This window comes from Arvicola amphibius, chromosome X, assembly GCF_903992535.2.
Source record: "Arvicola amphibius chromosome X, mArvAmp1.2, whole genome shotgun sequence".
NCBI classification, from domain to species: Eukaryota; Metazoa; Chordata; class Mammalia; order Rodentia; family Cricetidae; genus Arvicola; species Arvicola amphibius.
Genome location: NC_052065.1, coordinates 31,594,061 through 31,611,186, shown reverse-complemented (window position 1 = coordinate 31,611,186; position 17,126 = coordinate 31,594,061). Strand labels below are relative to the sequence as shown.

General features: G+C 35.7%; 1 protein-coding gene across 19 annotated transcripts in view; it reads right to left on the bottom strand.

Annotated features, from left to right (window-relative positions):
- Positions 1-8,932: 8,932 nt before the first annotated feature.
- The window catches only part of Kdm6a (lysine demethylase 6A), a 142,307-nt gene continuing 134,113 nt past the window's right edge, over positions 8,933-17,126 (bottom strand). For 7 of the 19 annotated variants that reach the window (XM_038316933.1, XM_038316936.1, XM_038316939.1 and 4 more), the window contains 4 exons: positions 15,613-15,654; positions 14,518-14,644; positions 12,161-12,348; positions 8,933-11,157 (listed from right to left, as the gene is read on the bottom strand). In XM_038316933.1, coding sequence (XP_038172861.1) covers positions 11,076-11,157; positions 12,161-12,348; positions 14,518-14,644; positions 15,613-15,654 — 439 coding nt within the window. In that variant the 3' untranslated portion in view covers positions 8,933-11,075. The remainder of the gene's footprint in view (positions 11,158-12,160; positions 12,349-14,517; positions 14,645-15,612; positions 15,655-17,126) is intronic. The other 12 variants (XM_038316937.1, XM_038316943.1, XM_038316946.1 and 9 more) reach the window with 3 other exon arrangements.

Here is a 17,126-nt window from a genome sequence, read left to right as displayed (position 1 = left end):
GAGCAACAGCTGAGAAAAGACATTTGATTATAAATGCTGCCAGATTAATCCAACCTATATATTTTGAAAATACCTTGACTTCAAAATTTAATCAATAGATATGTTACTTTGGAGAAGAGGCTTTGGTTTTGATTCCACAGAAAATGAGAGGGTGTGGATTCATGCTGGGTTAAGAAAAATAAGGTTTGGCTGACTGAGAAGCCAAGGACAAAGGCGCTGGGCTTTGATTCTTCTGCATGGACGGGCTCTGTGGGAGCCTTCTCGGCTTGGTTGATCACCTTCCTGGACCTGGGGGGAGTTGGGAGGACCTTGGTCTTAACATAGAGTAGGGAACCCCGATGGCTCCTTGGCCTGGAGGTGGAGGGAGGGGGGTGTGGGTGGAGGGGAGGGGAGGGAAGGGGGAGGAGAAGGGGAGGAGATGGAAATTTTTAAATATAAAAATAAACCATATTAAAAATAAGGTTTGATCAATAAAGACCCCTTGAAAAATCTCCAATGGGAATGGATGACCCAAATGATTCAACATTTCAGAGCACCTCTGCTTCAGTTTCCTATGAGTTATGCATCCAGAAAAGCCTCAAGGCTTCTGACTGAGATGATCCAGCCTCATAGACTACTCCAGTCAGGATTTAACCATAATCCTAAATTTTCTTTGGGTCCCCAAAAGATTAACAGTGCCCCCCAATCAGCAGGCAATACCCTAGAAAACTATGCCCACATTCCAAAAAAAAAATGAATTATGGATGTTTGTTTTGTTTAGTGTGTTGGTTACAAGTTGTTATGGATGATGGTCAGGAAGAAAGTGAAAAAAAGGAGGCTAGATTCAGAGTCTTGTTTTGACAAGAAATAAAGGGGACCTGCTGTGGGATAATGCTCTTGCACACTGTATTGGTTTAATAAAAATGTTGATTGGCCAGTAGCCAGGCAGGAAGGATAGGCAGGGAAACCAGACTAAAAGAACTATGGGAAGAGTAAGAGCTAGTTAATAATAAGCCTTCACTAAAAGGCCAAACAGTTTATAATTAACAAGACTTTGTATGTTTCTTTGGGACTGAAAGGCTGTGGAACTGGCTGGGACAGAAACTTCCCTCTACAGTATTTTTTGTTCTATTTTGTCATTTAAAACATAACACAGGGTGTCTATTTGGGATTCTAGATGCCTCTTGTACTTGGATGTTTATTTCTTTCCTATATGTGAGAAATTTTCTTGCACAATTTTATTGAAAAGGTTTTCTATACCTTTATAGTCACCAGCCCCAATGCTACCCAAATGCAATAACTGATAAATCTTGTCTTCAAACACTGATATTCTTTCTTCTACATGGCCTACTCTATTAGTGATGTTTTACATCAGCAGTTCTCGGGGGTCATGACTCCTTAGGATCCAACAACCCTTTCACATGGGTCACCTAAGACCACTCTGCATATATTTATGATTCATAGCAGTAGCAAAATTACAGTTATGAAGTAGCAACTAAAGTATTTTTTATGGTTGGTGGGGTCATCACAACACAAGGAACTGTTTTTAAAGGGTTGTAGTATTAGGAAGGTTAAGAACAATTGCTCAACACTGACGTTTTTATTTGTTTTTTTGAGCTTTTCATTTTCAAGACTTTTTTCTACTTCTTTCATCTGTATGAATCCTCTTGGAGGTCACTGATTAGATTATTTTTTTTAGATTTTTAAAGTACACTCTTTTAATTTTTTTGGGGGGGGTCTGGCATTTTAAGTTCAGTATCTTTGGATTTAGACAGTGTAAAGTTATGAACTTTTTGAGGAATCTTGTGGCCTTGGGTTTTTTTTTTTTTTGCTATTTCTTGTGTTGCTATAATTTGTATATATGTTGGATCAACATTTGACTTTATATGTGGATCTTTTTGATGAGATAGTTTCTCTTGAGCGCTCACACAAATCACTGCTCAGGAAGGAGAAAAATGCTCTAATAGCACCACCACTGTTGTGGGATATCCACCAGAAAATACTTGGACATGGGTTTACGCCAACAGAAAGTCTTTATTTGCTGGCCAGTGCCTACACTAGGTGTTTGGGATCCCAGTGTAGCTTCAGCCTTTAGTGGGGGGAGAACTTAAACCATTAAACCATGTTTTGGGTTGACATACTCCAGTTAACAAGAACTGTCAGAAGCAGAACTACAGAAGCCAAAAAGCAAGGTTACTACATTGAGGGACTCTCCCAGACTTTGATGGATTAATTCTTAATTTTCATTTTTGGTAGGTGTTGCTGTCTATGTTCTGAGTTTTATCGCTTGAGTGGTACTTCCATAATGTAGTCAGTTGTGCTAAGGTCTGGGGGCTTGTAATACCACCAAATTACATAAGAAACAAAGACAAGTACCATTATAACCAATAACCACAGAAAATTGGCATAATTTTAGAGTTAAGTATAAACTTAAAATTTTATTAACTTACAATAAAAAGTTAAACGAGGGGGAAGTTGGAGCTGGAGAGATGACTCAACAGTTAAGAGCATGTACTGCTCTTGCGGAGGACCTGAGTTTGGTTACCCTAACACCCACGTGGCAGCTCACAACCATGTTCAACTGAAGTTCCAGGGGTTCTGAAGTCTTCTGGCTTCCACAGGCTGTTGCAAACATATGGTGCACATGAACTCCCACAAGCACACACACTTCACATGAAAATAAATTATTTTTTAAAAATAGAGGCAGTGAGAGGAAAAAAGCAAGGTTAAGTAAAGAAAATGGAGAAGAGAAAAAAGATATAGCATTTGATTATAAAGCAAAATATAAATAAAATTAGGTAAATGTAGAAAGAGGAACAAAAATACAACCAAGATTTTTTAATAAAAATAATTCTAAAAATATAGTAAAAAGAAAAATCTTGAAAAAAACAATAGAATTGAAGAAGCTTCTTTTGGGATATGTAATATTGTAATTGACCATGGTGGTGGTGGTGCATATGTGTTGTGTGTGGGGGTGTAGAGGGTTGTAAACAGAATCTATTGTAGTTCCTGTCTGTTTCCACCATGTAGAATAGTGCTATATTTTAGCTGAAGGATGGACAATCAAGTGTATGTTGTCAGCATTAGTCCACATTAACGTTAGAAGCATCACTTCTTTGTGTACTAAGAGCTACTTTGCCTCTGATGGGCTTTGCAGCCTGTAGGAGAGGCAGGTTCCCACTCTCCAGAACTCCCCAACTCTGCTCAGGGATGTCAAACATCCATGCTGATGTTTGATCACCTGGCAGAGTGTATGAGAAACTGGATAGGCAGAGCACTGAATTCTGAATTTGAGGGCAAGACCTGGGAAAACTTGTCACTGTATCTGCCAGCTTCCACACTTTTCAGATCCCATCCAGCAGTAAGGAAATGTGAAAAATGAGCAATTGGTCAGACCTAAGAGTCAGAGATCACAGATTCACCTGCCAAGATGGAATATGGTGAGAATGCAGCTCTGTGGCTGTGGAAGCCATAAGCAGCAGGTTTGGAGTTTTGTCTCCACCATGATCCACAAGCAATAGGACTTCTCACCACAGAAGGCAGGGCCACCAGTGTACTTTCCCAATCTAAACTCCCTATTGGTTCAACACTCATCCTCTCTTCAACTGCCTCTTGTGTCTCCTTCCCAGACACTAGCATGTTGCCCTTTGTCTCTCTGACTTGTGTCCCGTGTTTTTAGGTTCCCAGAGTAGCACAGTCTCAAATAGCTCAAATAGGTCCCCTCTCAAGATGATGCCGGACTATAGCACTTCGAAATATCAAGAGTACTAGAATAGCTTTTCTTTTCTTTTTTTTTTCCCCCTTGTTTTTGTTTTTGTAGACAGGGTCTATCTATGTAACCCTGGCTGGCCTGGGGTTGTGGAGCAGGTTGGCCTTCAACACCAGACTCTGCCTCCTGAGTGCTGGGACTTAAGGCATGTGCCACCATGATGAGCTCAGGATGACTTTCTTTTCCCATGTTGGCCTGCCAAACAGCAGTCACATCACACTAAATCTGCCCACTATATGTTTTTTATGAGAACTGGGGTTTATCCTGTGGCTGCCAACCAGCCTGTTTTTGTGAAGGTTACTTGGCTTATGTTATTTGTGGCTGTAACTTCCTTCTCCTGTGCCAGGACCATGTAAGAGGAATTAATGTTGTTGCCTCATTTTCTCTATACTCTCTCTCTCTCTAGGCTTTTTAATCTACCCTGCCACCTCTTTCTTAATTCCCAATGTCTTCCTCTCCTTGGAATGCAGTCTCTCTTTTGTTACCCTGACACTTCTTATTCACTAAGTAAAAGAGGAAACCTCTAACCTGCAGTCTTATCCAAGCAGCACATCTTGGAAATTTTGATGTTTATGATAGGATAAATCAAAAAGCAATAGAATAAAACTTTTTATGTAACAGAAAGACAAATGTGATTTGAAACATTAGCTAGGTATGATAACATAAATATTGTGATCCTAGTATTTGGAAGGTGAAAGCAGGAGGATCAGAAATCAATGGGTTCAAATCTAAAATAAAATGTTGAGAATAGAATATTTGCGTGGTGACAAAGAACCCCCACAGGTTACTCAGAAAGTTAAAATTATGGGAGAAATATCCAGTGATCACCATATTTCCATATATTTCCATGTGTGTATGGTTGATGTCAAAATGTGTATGTTATGCCAAGGTCAATATCCAGTCTTCAATTATTGTTCTCCACCATATTTTTTCAAAGAAGGTATCTCACTGAACCTGGACTTCACTGATCACTGGAGGTAGATACATGCCACTTGGTTGGGCTTTTATGTAGGTGATGAGGAATCTGAACTTAGATCCTTGTACTTGTGCAAGCACCTACAGTACACTGAGATATTCCCCTAGCCCTATGCTATCTTAAATATTTGATTAGTAATTCTATGAAGTCAGACATCTGACATGTCCTTCTTGATAAGACAAAATGCCAGGTATACAATATTATCTGTTAAAGGTCAGCTAAGCTAAATGATACAAGGAAATATGACACACAGATGAACAGTCAATTGTTATGGACAAATGTCATGAATCTTCAATAAAACTTGCAAATGATTCAGTGATGACAAAAAAATATGTGTCAGAAAAGCCTAAAATTAGGTTTCCTAGTCTTCCTAGGTTTACACACAGCTCCTTAAACTTTCTTGCTGTTGACTGGCATTTTCTGGGGAATTAAATGGAGCTAAGTCTAGGATAATTTTAATTCATGCACTCTGAACCCTATCTGATTTAGTATGTGGGCTGATCAATATTTTAATACACACAGTAGTGACTAAAAGTTGGGGGTGGGGAAGGTTAAAGGATACAAAATAGCAGATATGCATAATAAACAAATTCAGAGTTCTAATGAATAATATAGACTAAAGTTAACAAACTGGCACCATAATAGGGACAGAGGTTTTTTTAGCTACTTTTAAATCAATGTACAAAAAGAGATGTTAATATGTTTCACTATAGTAACCATTCTATTATGCATACCATAAAATACTAGAAAAAAACATTCAAGGGGACTGGGAAATGTTTTAATGGATGGGGATTGGCAGTACTAGCATGAGAATCTGCATTTGAATCCTTTGTATTCACATAAAGATAAGCATGGCTATATATGTGTCTGTAACTAGAGCATTTTATGAGACAGAGACAGGTAAATCATGAGAGCTTGCTGGCCAGTCAACCTAGCCAAAACAGCAACGTCGCAGTTCAATGGGAGACCCTGTCTCAAGGCAGAAAGTGATTGAGGTCTCAGTGTATCTCTCTCTCTCCCTACACACACACACACACACACACACACACACACACACACACACTTGGAATTTATATACAACACTTAAACCCTCAAATCTTGGATATAGTCTTTCACATCAGTATTATTTATGAATTTGAACTTGTCCCCTCCCCCAGTTTTCATCCTGAAAACCTTGGCAACTGGAGATTATAGATTTTAATCCTGACTTTCATTTGTTTATTTAAAACATTTGTGTACATGGGCACTAGAACTGCACTTGCATTCTCTGTAAGAACAGCATATGAACCTTCTCCAGCCCTGATTTCCATTTGTTCAACAGATTTGTGTATAAGCATCTTAAATGTTTAATCCAATGAATACTTTTAATGAACGATAATGAAATCCTTAATATCAAATTCTCTAAAGATATTTTCATGCTGCCAAATGTATTATAAATACCTCAAACTGTAAAGCACCATAATTAACCCTTAACTATAAATATTTAAGCCTTCGAATCAGTGCATTCACTTTTCTCTCTTCTTTTAAAATAAATATATTGCACCCATGTTTTTTTGAAGGCAAGTATATTTTGGAGTACTGCTTCATATTAAACATACCTTTAAATGCTATTTTCATTTTTAAATTGTGTGTATACATGTGGGATCATATGTGGATCCATGTGATTGTGGAGTCCAGAAGAGGATATCCGATCTCCTGGACCTAGATGGAGTTACAGGCAATTGTGAGTGGCCTGATGTGGGTGGAACTGAACCTGGGTCCTCAGGAAGAGCAATACATGCTGTTATGCAATGACCCATCTCTCCAGCCCATTTAACCTATCTTTGATATCACACACAGATATAGTTGTTGTCCAGTCTAATTATTAATAGTGGTCTTTCAATCTCATGCGAATCCTGCTCTGGACTATAACAGATATGGTCAATTTAATTATAGGCTATCAAGTTTAAAGACATCTTGATCTTGGTAACAAAAAATTCCAATAGGAAAGGTCCTTACTGCAAACACAATGGTGGACTAAGCACTGAGTCCCTAGTTTTCTAGTAAGTACAATCTGGAATGGGACTGCAAAATGCTATTTTGGCTTCCCCCACCAAATAACCACAGTACTTGATGCAAATTACATAATCTCCATTTAACTTAATTTACTTAAATGTAAAGGTGAGGTTAAAACAGTACTTACGTCAAGGCTAAATGGATGGAAGTACTAAGTAAGCACAAGTCCATAGTAGAAATACTGAAGTCACGACAGTGTCATTGTCATTTTACTGTTCAATATATGCGCGCACACACACAAACACCAGAGAACTTGAGGGAATCTGTTATCTTTCCACCATTTTGAGTTTTGGGGATCAAACTCAGGTTGCAGGCTTTGTGCAAGAGCTCTTCCTTTCCTCACATCACCAGCCCTATATATGTTGAGATTGGTTGGGGATCTGCCAGTCTGACAACCACCAAGGAGTAACAACACAATTTGTTACCTGGAGGTCCTGGAAAGACCAAATCTCATTTATGTCTCTCAAAATTAATACCTTTCCTGGCCATCAGGTTGTTACTTCACTGAAATAGCTTTGGTAAATATCAACAATTAACTGACAACTCTGGTTAATCCTTATCTTTGCTGCATGGTATGGTTACTTTTTCAAAAAGTTCTGGCCTGGCTCTAGTTAGCTTAAGCTTTTTGTCCCTTTGAAGCTTGCTTTTCTATGTGCTGGTATTTTTATTGGATTTGGCACCCTGTTTTCTCATTTAACAGTTCCTGTGTTATGTTGTAGTTCTTTACCAACACCTCAAAGGATACTCAGCTATACTTGTGGTCCAGGTCACACCTTAATTTCAGACCCAAACATCCAATTGTTACTTTAACAGTTAAATTGTCTGCCTCCAGAGCTTCTCACACTACTTCCTATTCTGGCTACAGGTACCCTCACTTACCTGGAAAAGATTTACTCAGTCATATAGACTTAGTCTTTAAAATTCAAAGTTCAAGCCCACATCATCTCTTTCTTTTAGTTCTGAGCTTTAGAAATATCCTAGTTGCAATGCAGTTAAGAAATGGCTACAAAGGGCAATAAAATCAGGCATGGTAGTGTAAACTTGTCATCTCTATGCTCAGGAGGATCATGAGTTCAAGGACAACAGTGAGCTCTCATCTCAGAAGAAACAAAACCAATAAAGATGTGGTAAGATCACCGTAAACTCAATGTTCTTTTGCTTAAATCCAATAGGTGGCATATTAAATAAAAGCCAAAATACAAATATCACACATGGCAGGTATAGCTTTCCAATGTTAGGTCCTTAACATCTTTTCTTTTTTTTTTTCCTTAACATCTTTTCAAACTGTCTTTTGACATTCCTTCAACCTCAGCCACAATACTTGGAATTCCCAAATCATCTTGCCCTGTTAGGTGTAATGATGCTGAAATGCATGCCCCAGTGTCACTCCTGCTACTTGGTATCTCCTTATGTTTCCCAGGATATATAGCTATGAACCTTCCTTCCAAGATACAGAGGCTAGAAAGCAGGAATCACATCTTATACATATGCACAACAAATATGTGGAACAAATGAAAATCCACTTTATGGCGTGGAACATGTGTACTGCTACCCCACCAGACACACAATAAAAACTAGTTATTTCATATCCGGAGGCAGATGCCTCATTTAAATTATGCTAATAATATTTGATCTTCAGTTTCAGTTGGTCAGTCACTAGTACTCTGAAAGGTACTAATTATCAATTTGTTACTTTGAAAAAGTGACTTCTTACAAAATGTAAAACCTAGAACTTTTTATTGATTTAACCTAAATAACAAGTAAACTAAATTGCTATATTGATGTTCATTAAGATTAATTACTTTTTAATTAGTGCCAATAAGAAGAAAATTTTGTTGTCACTTTGAATTAACATCTGTTTTGTATTGCATTATGTGGTAAGTTTCTTTTTCTGAACAGTGTATGTGCAGTGATGCAAATTTGTTTCATTATGAAGCCATCAGTATAGTGTGACTTAATGGATTTACCTATAAAAGCAATTTAAAAAACCCCAAACTATCCTAGCTTCTAAAACCTGAAAAGTGTAAAGCATAAAGGTTGTTAATTGACACAGAGCTGCTTACAAAGAACTTCACTCATCTATTTGAGAATACTGATTTGTTTTCTACTTTTAATCTTTTCTACTTATTCAAAGACTAAGTTCCTAGCAAGTATTAATCTTGATATATTTATTTAAATGTGGGTTACATAAAATCTCTCCTACATAAATGTAAGACAACAAAGTCATCTTGACAATAAATTAATCTTAACAAAATCACACAGAAGATATGCCGGTAAGAAAAATGAGAACTGAGTAAGAACAGTTGGTTGTTTTAGCCTTTAAGGTTAGCTTACAATTTTTTTGTTCACAAAACATTTAGTTTATTTCACTCTGGAGGACTTTCCGGATAGATGATTTTCACAAAGCAACCATTTAAACTATTTGTGGTTAAACATACTGATCAGTACTCTGATAAATAGTTTGGGAATTATTCCTTCCTGAAGATTTAAGAAATTAATGCCAATAAACAATCAGTTTATCACGTTAGTAACCAAATGAATAAAACATCTCTAAGCTTTCAGTCCTTAAATTGCAAAGAAGATACACTCCAAAAACTGTCTGAACAGATAATGCATTCAGCATAACATTTTAACAGATAGGGCTGTTAAATTATATAAATCAACCAACCACCAACCACCCCACTTACCCTTTACTTAAAGGATTATGTTTCTTCCCTAATTTTGGAGTATTGTTTAAAATTATATTATAAAATGAAAATGTGTTCCAAGTACTTCAGAAAACTGAGGTGCAAATGCAAGGTGCCATTATTATTATATAAAACGAAATACTAGCATTAATTCACAGTAATTTTTGAATGTTATTTAGCCTAATATATTCTACTGGTGATAAAGAATTTATAGTCATCCACCCCACTGTCATGCATACAGGAAGACGTAAGATTTCAAAATTGCCTAACATTAAAAAAATAAGCCTTTTAATTCATTTGCATTCTAAAACAGGGCACTTCATCCTGGAATGTTTCCCCATATGAAATGCTGAGTAATGTACAGGATTTGGCAAGACTGTATTAAAACTCCCTTTAAAGTTTTAAGTTCAATCACTATTTGTTTTGTATTATACTACATTTTGGAAGAATTTTTTTTTTTTTATTTGTCTGTAACTGCAGTAGTTGCAATTTAACAATAAACCAGTCTGACATTTTAGGTCTTGAAGATACATACCATATATATTTCTGTAAAAATAATCATACTTTTGTAAGCAACTTTACAGTAGACACCTCAAAAATCTACCATAGATGTGAAACTTAAAGCAAGAAAAATTTAAGTTCTAAATCTTTATACATATATATCTAGATTTCTATATATATTATATATACAGACATAAGTATATATAAAATATATATAATCAGATTTGAGAAGTGAACAAAAATTGGGCACTGTACATAAATTCTTTTTAAAACTCAAACAATAGAAAACTCTTTAAACATTAAACAATTTTAATAAAAGTTTCTGTACAATGCTAAGCAGTTTAATTTACACATAGAAAATGTAATTGGAGTAGTGCTTGAAATTACAGAACTCCTTAAAATTTCAATGGCAGGTAAATCTGGAAAAAAATAACAGCATTCCATTCACAAATATTTTCAAGCAATAAATATGTATTTATAAATAGTGTAAATTTACATCAAGATTAGAAACAAAAATCACAAAACTGAAGTTTATTCCTTAGTCTATGTGCAATCCATTATCTTTGTGACTTGGCTGTTAATTTTTTTAAAAATGTTTTATTTAGAAACCAAAAGTATAACCATCATGGTTTCAAAACAAGACAGAAAAACATAAAAGCAGTAAAAAAGTGTCTTACTTAAACTTACTTTCCACATTAAAAGAAAAAAAAAGTGGACCAAAGAAAGACTTAAAACTGCTAACTACCTTACAAAGAAACGACCAGCTAGGCTAGTAGTATTTTTTTTTTTTTTTTGAGGAAAATTGCCAAAGGGAAATGATAGATGAAAACAAATTCATCAGCCCAGAAATAGAGAAATATAAAAGAGGTTGTCTTCAAGTCAGTAGTCTGTATGATGTTGCCAGTTTTGTCAGATATATACAAAACATGGGAATTATTATTTTTTTCTGAAGTTCATCTGTTTATAGTTTTTTTGAGAGTCCCGGCGTAGGAGCAGTACTCTCCCCTGTCCAGTTGGTTGACACTCCACACTTGGAAGGTTGCATAGACACAGTTTTCAGCCAGCAGCCTTACGAGATAGCTACAAAAACTAGTGGTGCAGAACTGGGTTACTTCCTGAATAGCAGAAAAGGTCTCATGTTTATTGTCCATGGAACAATATCAAGATGAGGCGGATGGTAATGGAGGAGCCTGGAAATAAAAGCAAGGTAGACTATTTTGGTATACTCATCATTAGTTGTGCTTCTTTGTTTACAGCTACAAATACACAGTTGGTTTATGAGATTAGAAGACATTATTTTCTGTTCGACAGCCTTGCTACACAGTGTAACAGAACAACTTCCCTTGTGATCTTTTCCACCGGGATACTTTTTCTAAGACTCTAAGACCATCCTTATTTCACTATGCCTCCAAAAGCTCTTAGAAAATTAGTTTACCACTTTTTACATATTGTTTTCTTTGATGGGGCTTTACAAAACAATTTAAACAAATTAACTACAATTATACTAGTGACAGCCTTCTGGGATCTATCTTACACAGATAACACATTTTTTTCAGTAAATTTCAAATGTTTTTCTTTTTGCCTGAAGCAATCTTGAAGACCATCCAAATGAAAATATCAGGAACTTCACCAGTTAGTTTTTGATTACATATGTGGAACGTATTGGAAGAAAAGAAAAATTCATAAATTACGTCTATAGTTCTATTCAGATCTGCTTTGAGTGAAATGCTTCCCATTAGCACCTGCTGCTGGCAATAAAAAGACTTTGTGATTTGTGAGTATAGTTGAATTTCATAAGGTTATATAGCACACGCCAGGAAGCAAGCGCTATTCAAATATTCCCAAGGAATTAAAACATCTGCTAGTACACAATTCTAAACAATTTCAATTAGCCCGAAAAGGAGAAGTATATTTCAAAGCATACTCTGATTCTTTTTGTGGGCACTAACTATGTAAACAAGCAATCTATCAACCAAGATGAAATGATAAGATATACATCAATTTTACAGGAATACTTAGAGGAGATGGTGGTAGGACCCACACACACACACACACACACACACACACACACACACACACACCCTCATGCAGTATCTTGAACCAAAGGAAAATCTACATATTTCATTCATTACCTCCCATTTATCAGGTGGCAGAACATACACTACTGCCTCTCAACCCAGCTAATGTACTCACATGTTGATTTCACTTACTAATGTAAATTGGTCATAGACTTGCATCAGGTCCTCCATTTTGTACTGTTCTAGCACCACAAAATTTTCCAGATTTCCACTTGTTTTTCGTGCACAATCTTGGCAATGTACTATGTAAGTTTTTCGAGAATTACTCTCATTAGTGACAAAAAGCAGATCAAAAACCTCCACCTGTTTTACACAAATAAAAACTGCGGTCAACAGAGATGGTGATGTTTATAGTACGTTTCTATGTAATCATGGACTTCTACTTTAACAGAACTATAGACAGTCTAAAACATGGAGGAGTGGGTTAAGATGAGACTGAAAATGTTTACACTGCACCAAATCCCAAGACATGACAGCAGTCATATTTGGGGGAGGGACTGAAATGAATGTATAAAAATCTGTTAAAACAATTTAAAAATTTCATAAATGCCAGTTTAAAATAGTGATCAAATGATCACTATTTTCCTTCTACGTCTCCATGACAAAATTCATCACAGGGCACCACATATGAATAAGTGCCTTTTTCCATAGACTGAACTCTTTAAATACAAAGACTGTATTCATATTTGCATTGCCAGAACATGTCATAGTGCCTAGTGCTTACTCAATCCTCAAAACACACCTGTAGTATGAAGGTTTATAATCTGATTATTTTACAGGTGGGGAAACTGGCAAATAACAGAGTAAATATTGTGTTATAAGCCTTATGGTAAAACTACTACTCATAAGTTTTAGAAACACATTAGAAATAATATATATCTGTCTTAGTAACACTGGTGTAGGAATCATTCTCACATACTCAGAAGCTCATGTGTTCATTTTTGTGAGGTATAAAACACATCTATTTCCTCATTAACTTACTCTGATCAGGTTATTTACCATTAAAATATCTAATGAATTCAATCATTTAAAATTAAAGCTAACACCAGAATCATCAATTTTCAAGGTTTTGAATGGATCGTCAGTATTGCCATCTGTGACTTATCCTTAAATTTCCTCAAGAATAGAAAACTATTAATGAGAATGAGCTAACTCAAAATCCAGAGTTTATCATATTTCCCATTATCATTAATGGGCAACAACATGAACCTAAGCAGTGGAGCTGGAGAATTTGTATGCATTCTTTAACTTGTCCCTCATTTCTACCTTTTAATAAGTTACCTTGTGGATTTCATCTTCTTGATCAGTTGTTCTCAATCTATGGGCCATAACCCTTTTGGCAAACTTCTAGCTCCAAAAATACTTACGATTCATAACAGTAGCAAAATTATGAATTAGCAACAAAAATAACTTTATGGTTGAGGGTCACGACAACATGAGGAACTTATTGAAGGGTTGCAGCATTAGGAAAGTTGAGAACCACTGCTTATTTAAAGTTTTGTTCCATTTTAACAACTCATTGCCATATTATAGTCTAGTCTAGTATATGTGGCAAAGGGATCTTCTCTTACAAGATTATTATAATGTGTTCCGTTTTCTCTGTCCTCTCCAACCATTTCTTTTTCTGAAACAGACATCTAACTATGTTGATTTCTCAAAAGTTTCTGGTGGATTCACTGACTCTGGAATAAATATCACATTATCTGACAGCGTTCAAAATGCACTGAAAGCTGCATGTCACCTAGATTTATGAGAAGAATCTGTACTGTCAGTATTGTAACCACAGTAGGCTACCTACCCTTTTCTAAAGCCATTCCATTTCCCCACTCTAGGTACCCATTACAGTCAATCCGTATTCTCACTAGAGTTTGTAGAGCCTATTGAAATCATATTCATCCATCAAAAGAGGAGTAAAAGCTATGGATTTCTTGTTTCTGTGAGCTCTTATTGCCAATACCGGAAAAAGAAAAACTATTATTTCTCTCTCTGCATTGTTCTACTAAGCCCACCTTTATATTCATTATAGTCTGATATGCAGTACTATTAGCTGATTGTAATTTATCTTCCTCCGAAAGATTTTAAGTAGCTTTAGACCAGGTACCACTTTATTGTTGTCCCTTTTGCAACCTTTAGCCACAGAAGACTGACAAGTGAATTGTGAATTCCACCAGAGAACTAAACACCAAAGCACCTTGAGCTACACTAAACTCAATCCAGCTTATTGACATCTGTGTACATCAAGGCTGCTCCCAATCTAAAATCTCATAACTTTCCAAATGACTCTACAGTAGATACTTTTTAAGGTTAACTAATACTAATACATGATATTACACCATTAAACATTAATATTTGATGAGAAAATATAAAAATTGAACACAATGCTAATCACAGTAAAATGCATTACTAAAAAACTTGATATAAAAAACAAAAGAAACTTTTCATAAACAATTGTGGGCAAGAACTATAACTTACCTCACAAATGCTACAATAATGAGCTGGTTCTTCTTTTGTCCGTCCATGCCATATGATCTCTTTTCCTGCAGCAATTAGAGCTTCCCTCAATGTCTGGCATTGCTTCAAAGTTCTCAGAAGACAATACCTATGATAAGGGAAAATTTACTCATTACTAGTAGCTAAATATTGCGTATTTTTCACCTAAGAGATATACCAATTAGAAATAATGCCAAGAGTCTTGGTCCTAATGCCTATTTTCCTTTTGTTGTTCATCTTCTGCTTCCCCTTGCCAGATATTTATGAGATCTATCTTATAGCTGAAGATAACCTATAACTCACTATGCATTTGAGCGGCCTCAAGTTTGACGTGATCGATCTTTGCCTTCCAAGTGCTAAGACACTAGATATGGGCTACCATGCTCATAGCATGTTAATTTTTCAGATATCAGATTAAAAAAAATAGGACAAATGTACAGCAGCTCTAAGGATGACAATATTCTGTCATTTAGTTGAGATTAATTGGTATTCAAACATCACAACATAAAGGCCTTAATATATAAAAACTGGGCAAACTAATTAACCTTTCCAAGCATCACATCCATAAAGTTAGGGGTCTGATCTCCAGATATGAACAGCTATGATTCTAGGCAGGCAGGATGACACATCATCTCTATTCATACCACTTAAATACTCAATAACAGCATCATCTGTGTAGCCGTTTGCATAACTTAAGAGTCCGTGAATAGAGAATTTATAAATTCATAAATTTGTTAACTACAAGGTACAAAATTGGTTTAACTATGGTAGAAGTAAAACAGACATGAATTTCTTCATTTTAACTTAAGGTAACGGTAGAATTCACTTACAGTAACACAATGGAACTTTTCTTGTAATTTGTACCTCTTCTAGTTCTCACAATTTTTACTAATTTTTCAAGTTTGCTATCACTACTTGGAACTGTTATATTCTTACTCTCCTGTAAATCTTAGCAATCAGATTTTCCCTTTGAACACAGAGGCTGAACTAGACTAATTTCTAAAGCAATTTGAAAGTACCATAGAGAAAAGGTTCATCAACGAAGTATCATCCTGAAAGCAAGTTTTTTCTACTCACCGTCTGGCTGCCATATACAGTAGGTGTTCAATAAATACTTGACTGTCAAACAATTAAAATTTAAGATATAAGTAACAGTATATTTACCTTCATCTTACTTTCATCATAAGTTAGCAGGGTAAAGTATTGCTATTTCCAGGACTCATGAATATTAATTCCTGGGGGATATGACTAGAAAAGGTTATTTAGCTATAAACTTATAAAATACATAATACTGTTAATTTTAGGGTTGCAGGCTTTCTTTAAGGATCATATTCTAAGAAATTCACTGTTTTTGGTTTCTTGAATTTTTTAATGTTTAACAACTTATTTAAAAACTTATGGTTTAACCGGGCGGTGGCGGCGCACGCCTTTAATCCCAGCACTAGGGAGGCAGAGGCAGGCGGATCTCTGAGTTCGAGGCCAGCCTGGTCTACACGAGCTAGTTCCAGGACAGGCTCTAGAAACTACAGGGAAACCCTGTCTCGAAAAACCAAAAGAAAAAAAAAAAAAAAAAAAAAAAAAAAACCAAAAACCAAAAAAAATAACAACAACAACAAAAAACCCAAAAAACAAAAAACTTATGGTTTAAGTTGTGGCTAAACGTCAAACCTAAAAGCAGTTGTCAAAGTAAGCAGCATATGTGTTTATATTTAGGGTACCAGACAAAGTAGCAGCTAAAATCTTTTAGCTCCTGCTACTGTCTTCCCTATTCCATGTCCCATAGTTCACTCACTAAGGACTAAGGCACAACTCTTACTCAAGTTTTTTTTTAATGCAAAGCTTCAAAACACCATTTTCCTTCTTTAAGAAAAGAAAAACAATGCTCAAACTGCAGATATATAAGGAAGATTTGTAAATTCAACTATGCTCCTATAAAGGCAAACACAAATAATACAAACAAAAATGAATAAAAAATAATCAGGCGGGGAAATGTATCTGGTAATTCACTTGCCTTATGCCAACTATCTCTGTATTACAAATACAATTATCTTTGTATTGCAAACAGATGAAACTTGGGGCTTCAGTACAACTAAATTTGTATGAAAGAAAGACAAGCCACTAGACTAGTTGAATTTGGGGTTTGAAAAGCAGGAAGCCTCAAATGTCTCCATCTTCTTTTGGGGGTTACTCTCCATGACCTATTCTCACTCCCTCTATTCCCCCATCACCACACGCCCTGAAAAACAGAGCCTTGGATCTACTGATTATTGTTTTAGTCTTTACTCATAAAATGAGCCTTCATTTTCAATGTTATTAACTACTTTGGTAATTAAGCTACAGTTAAGGGATGCCAGGAATAGCCTTCTGCAATTACTCCGTAATTTTTATTTTCTGTTATAATAATCTTAAAAACCGTAGTTTTCTGAAAATGTATATTTTCCTTGCTTTTATTGTTTTTTAACATTAAAATTCTGTGTTCAGCAGTTAAAATAGAGAATTTAGAGAGATAAGGAATGAACAGGTTTTTAAAAAAAACTGCAAATCAAGAGATTCAAGGACAATGAATCTAGAAGTCATAGCATCAACATTCT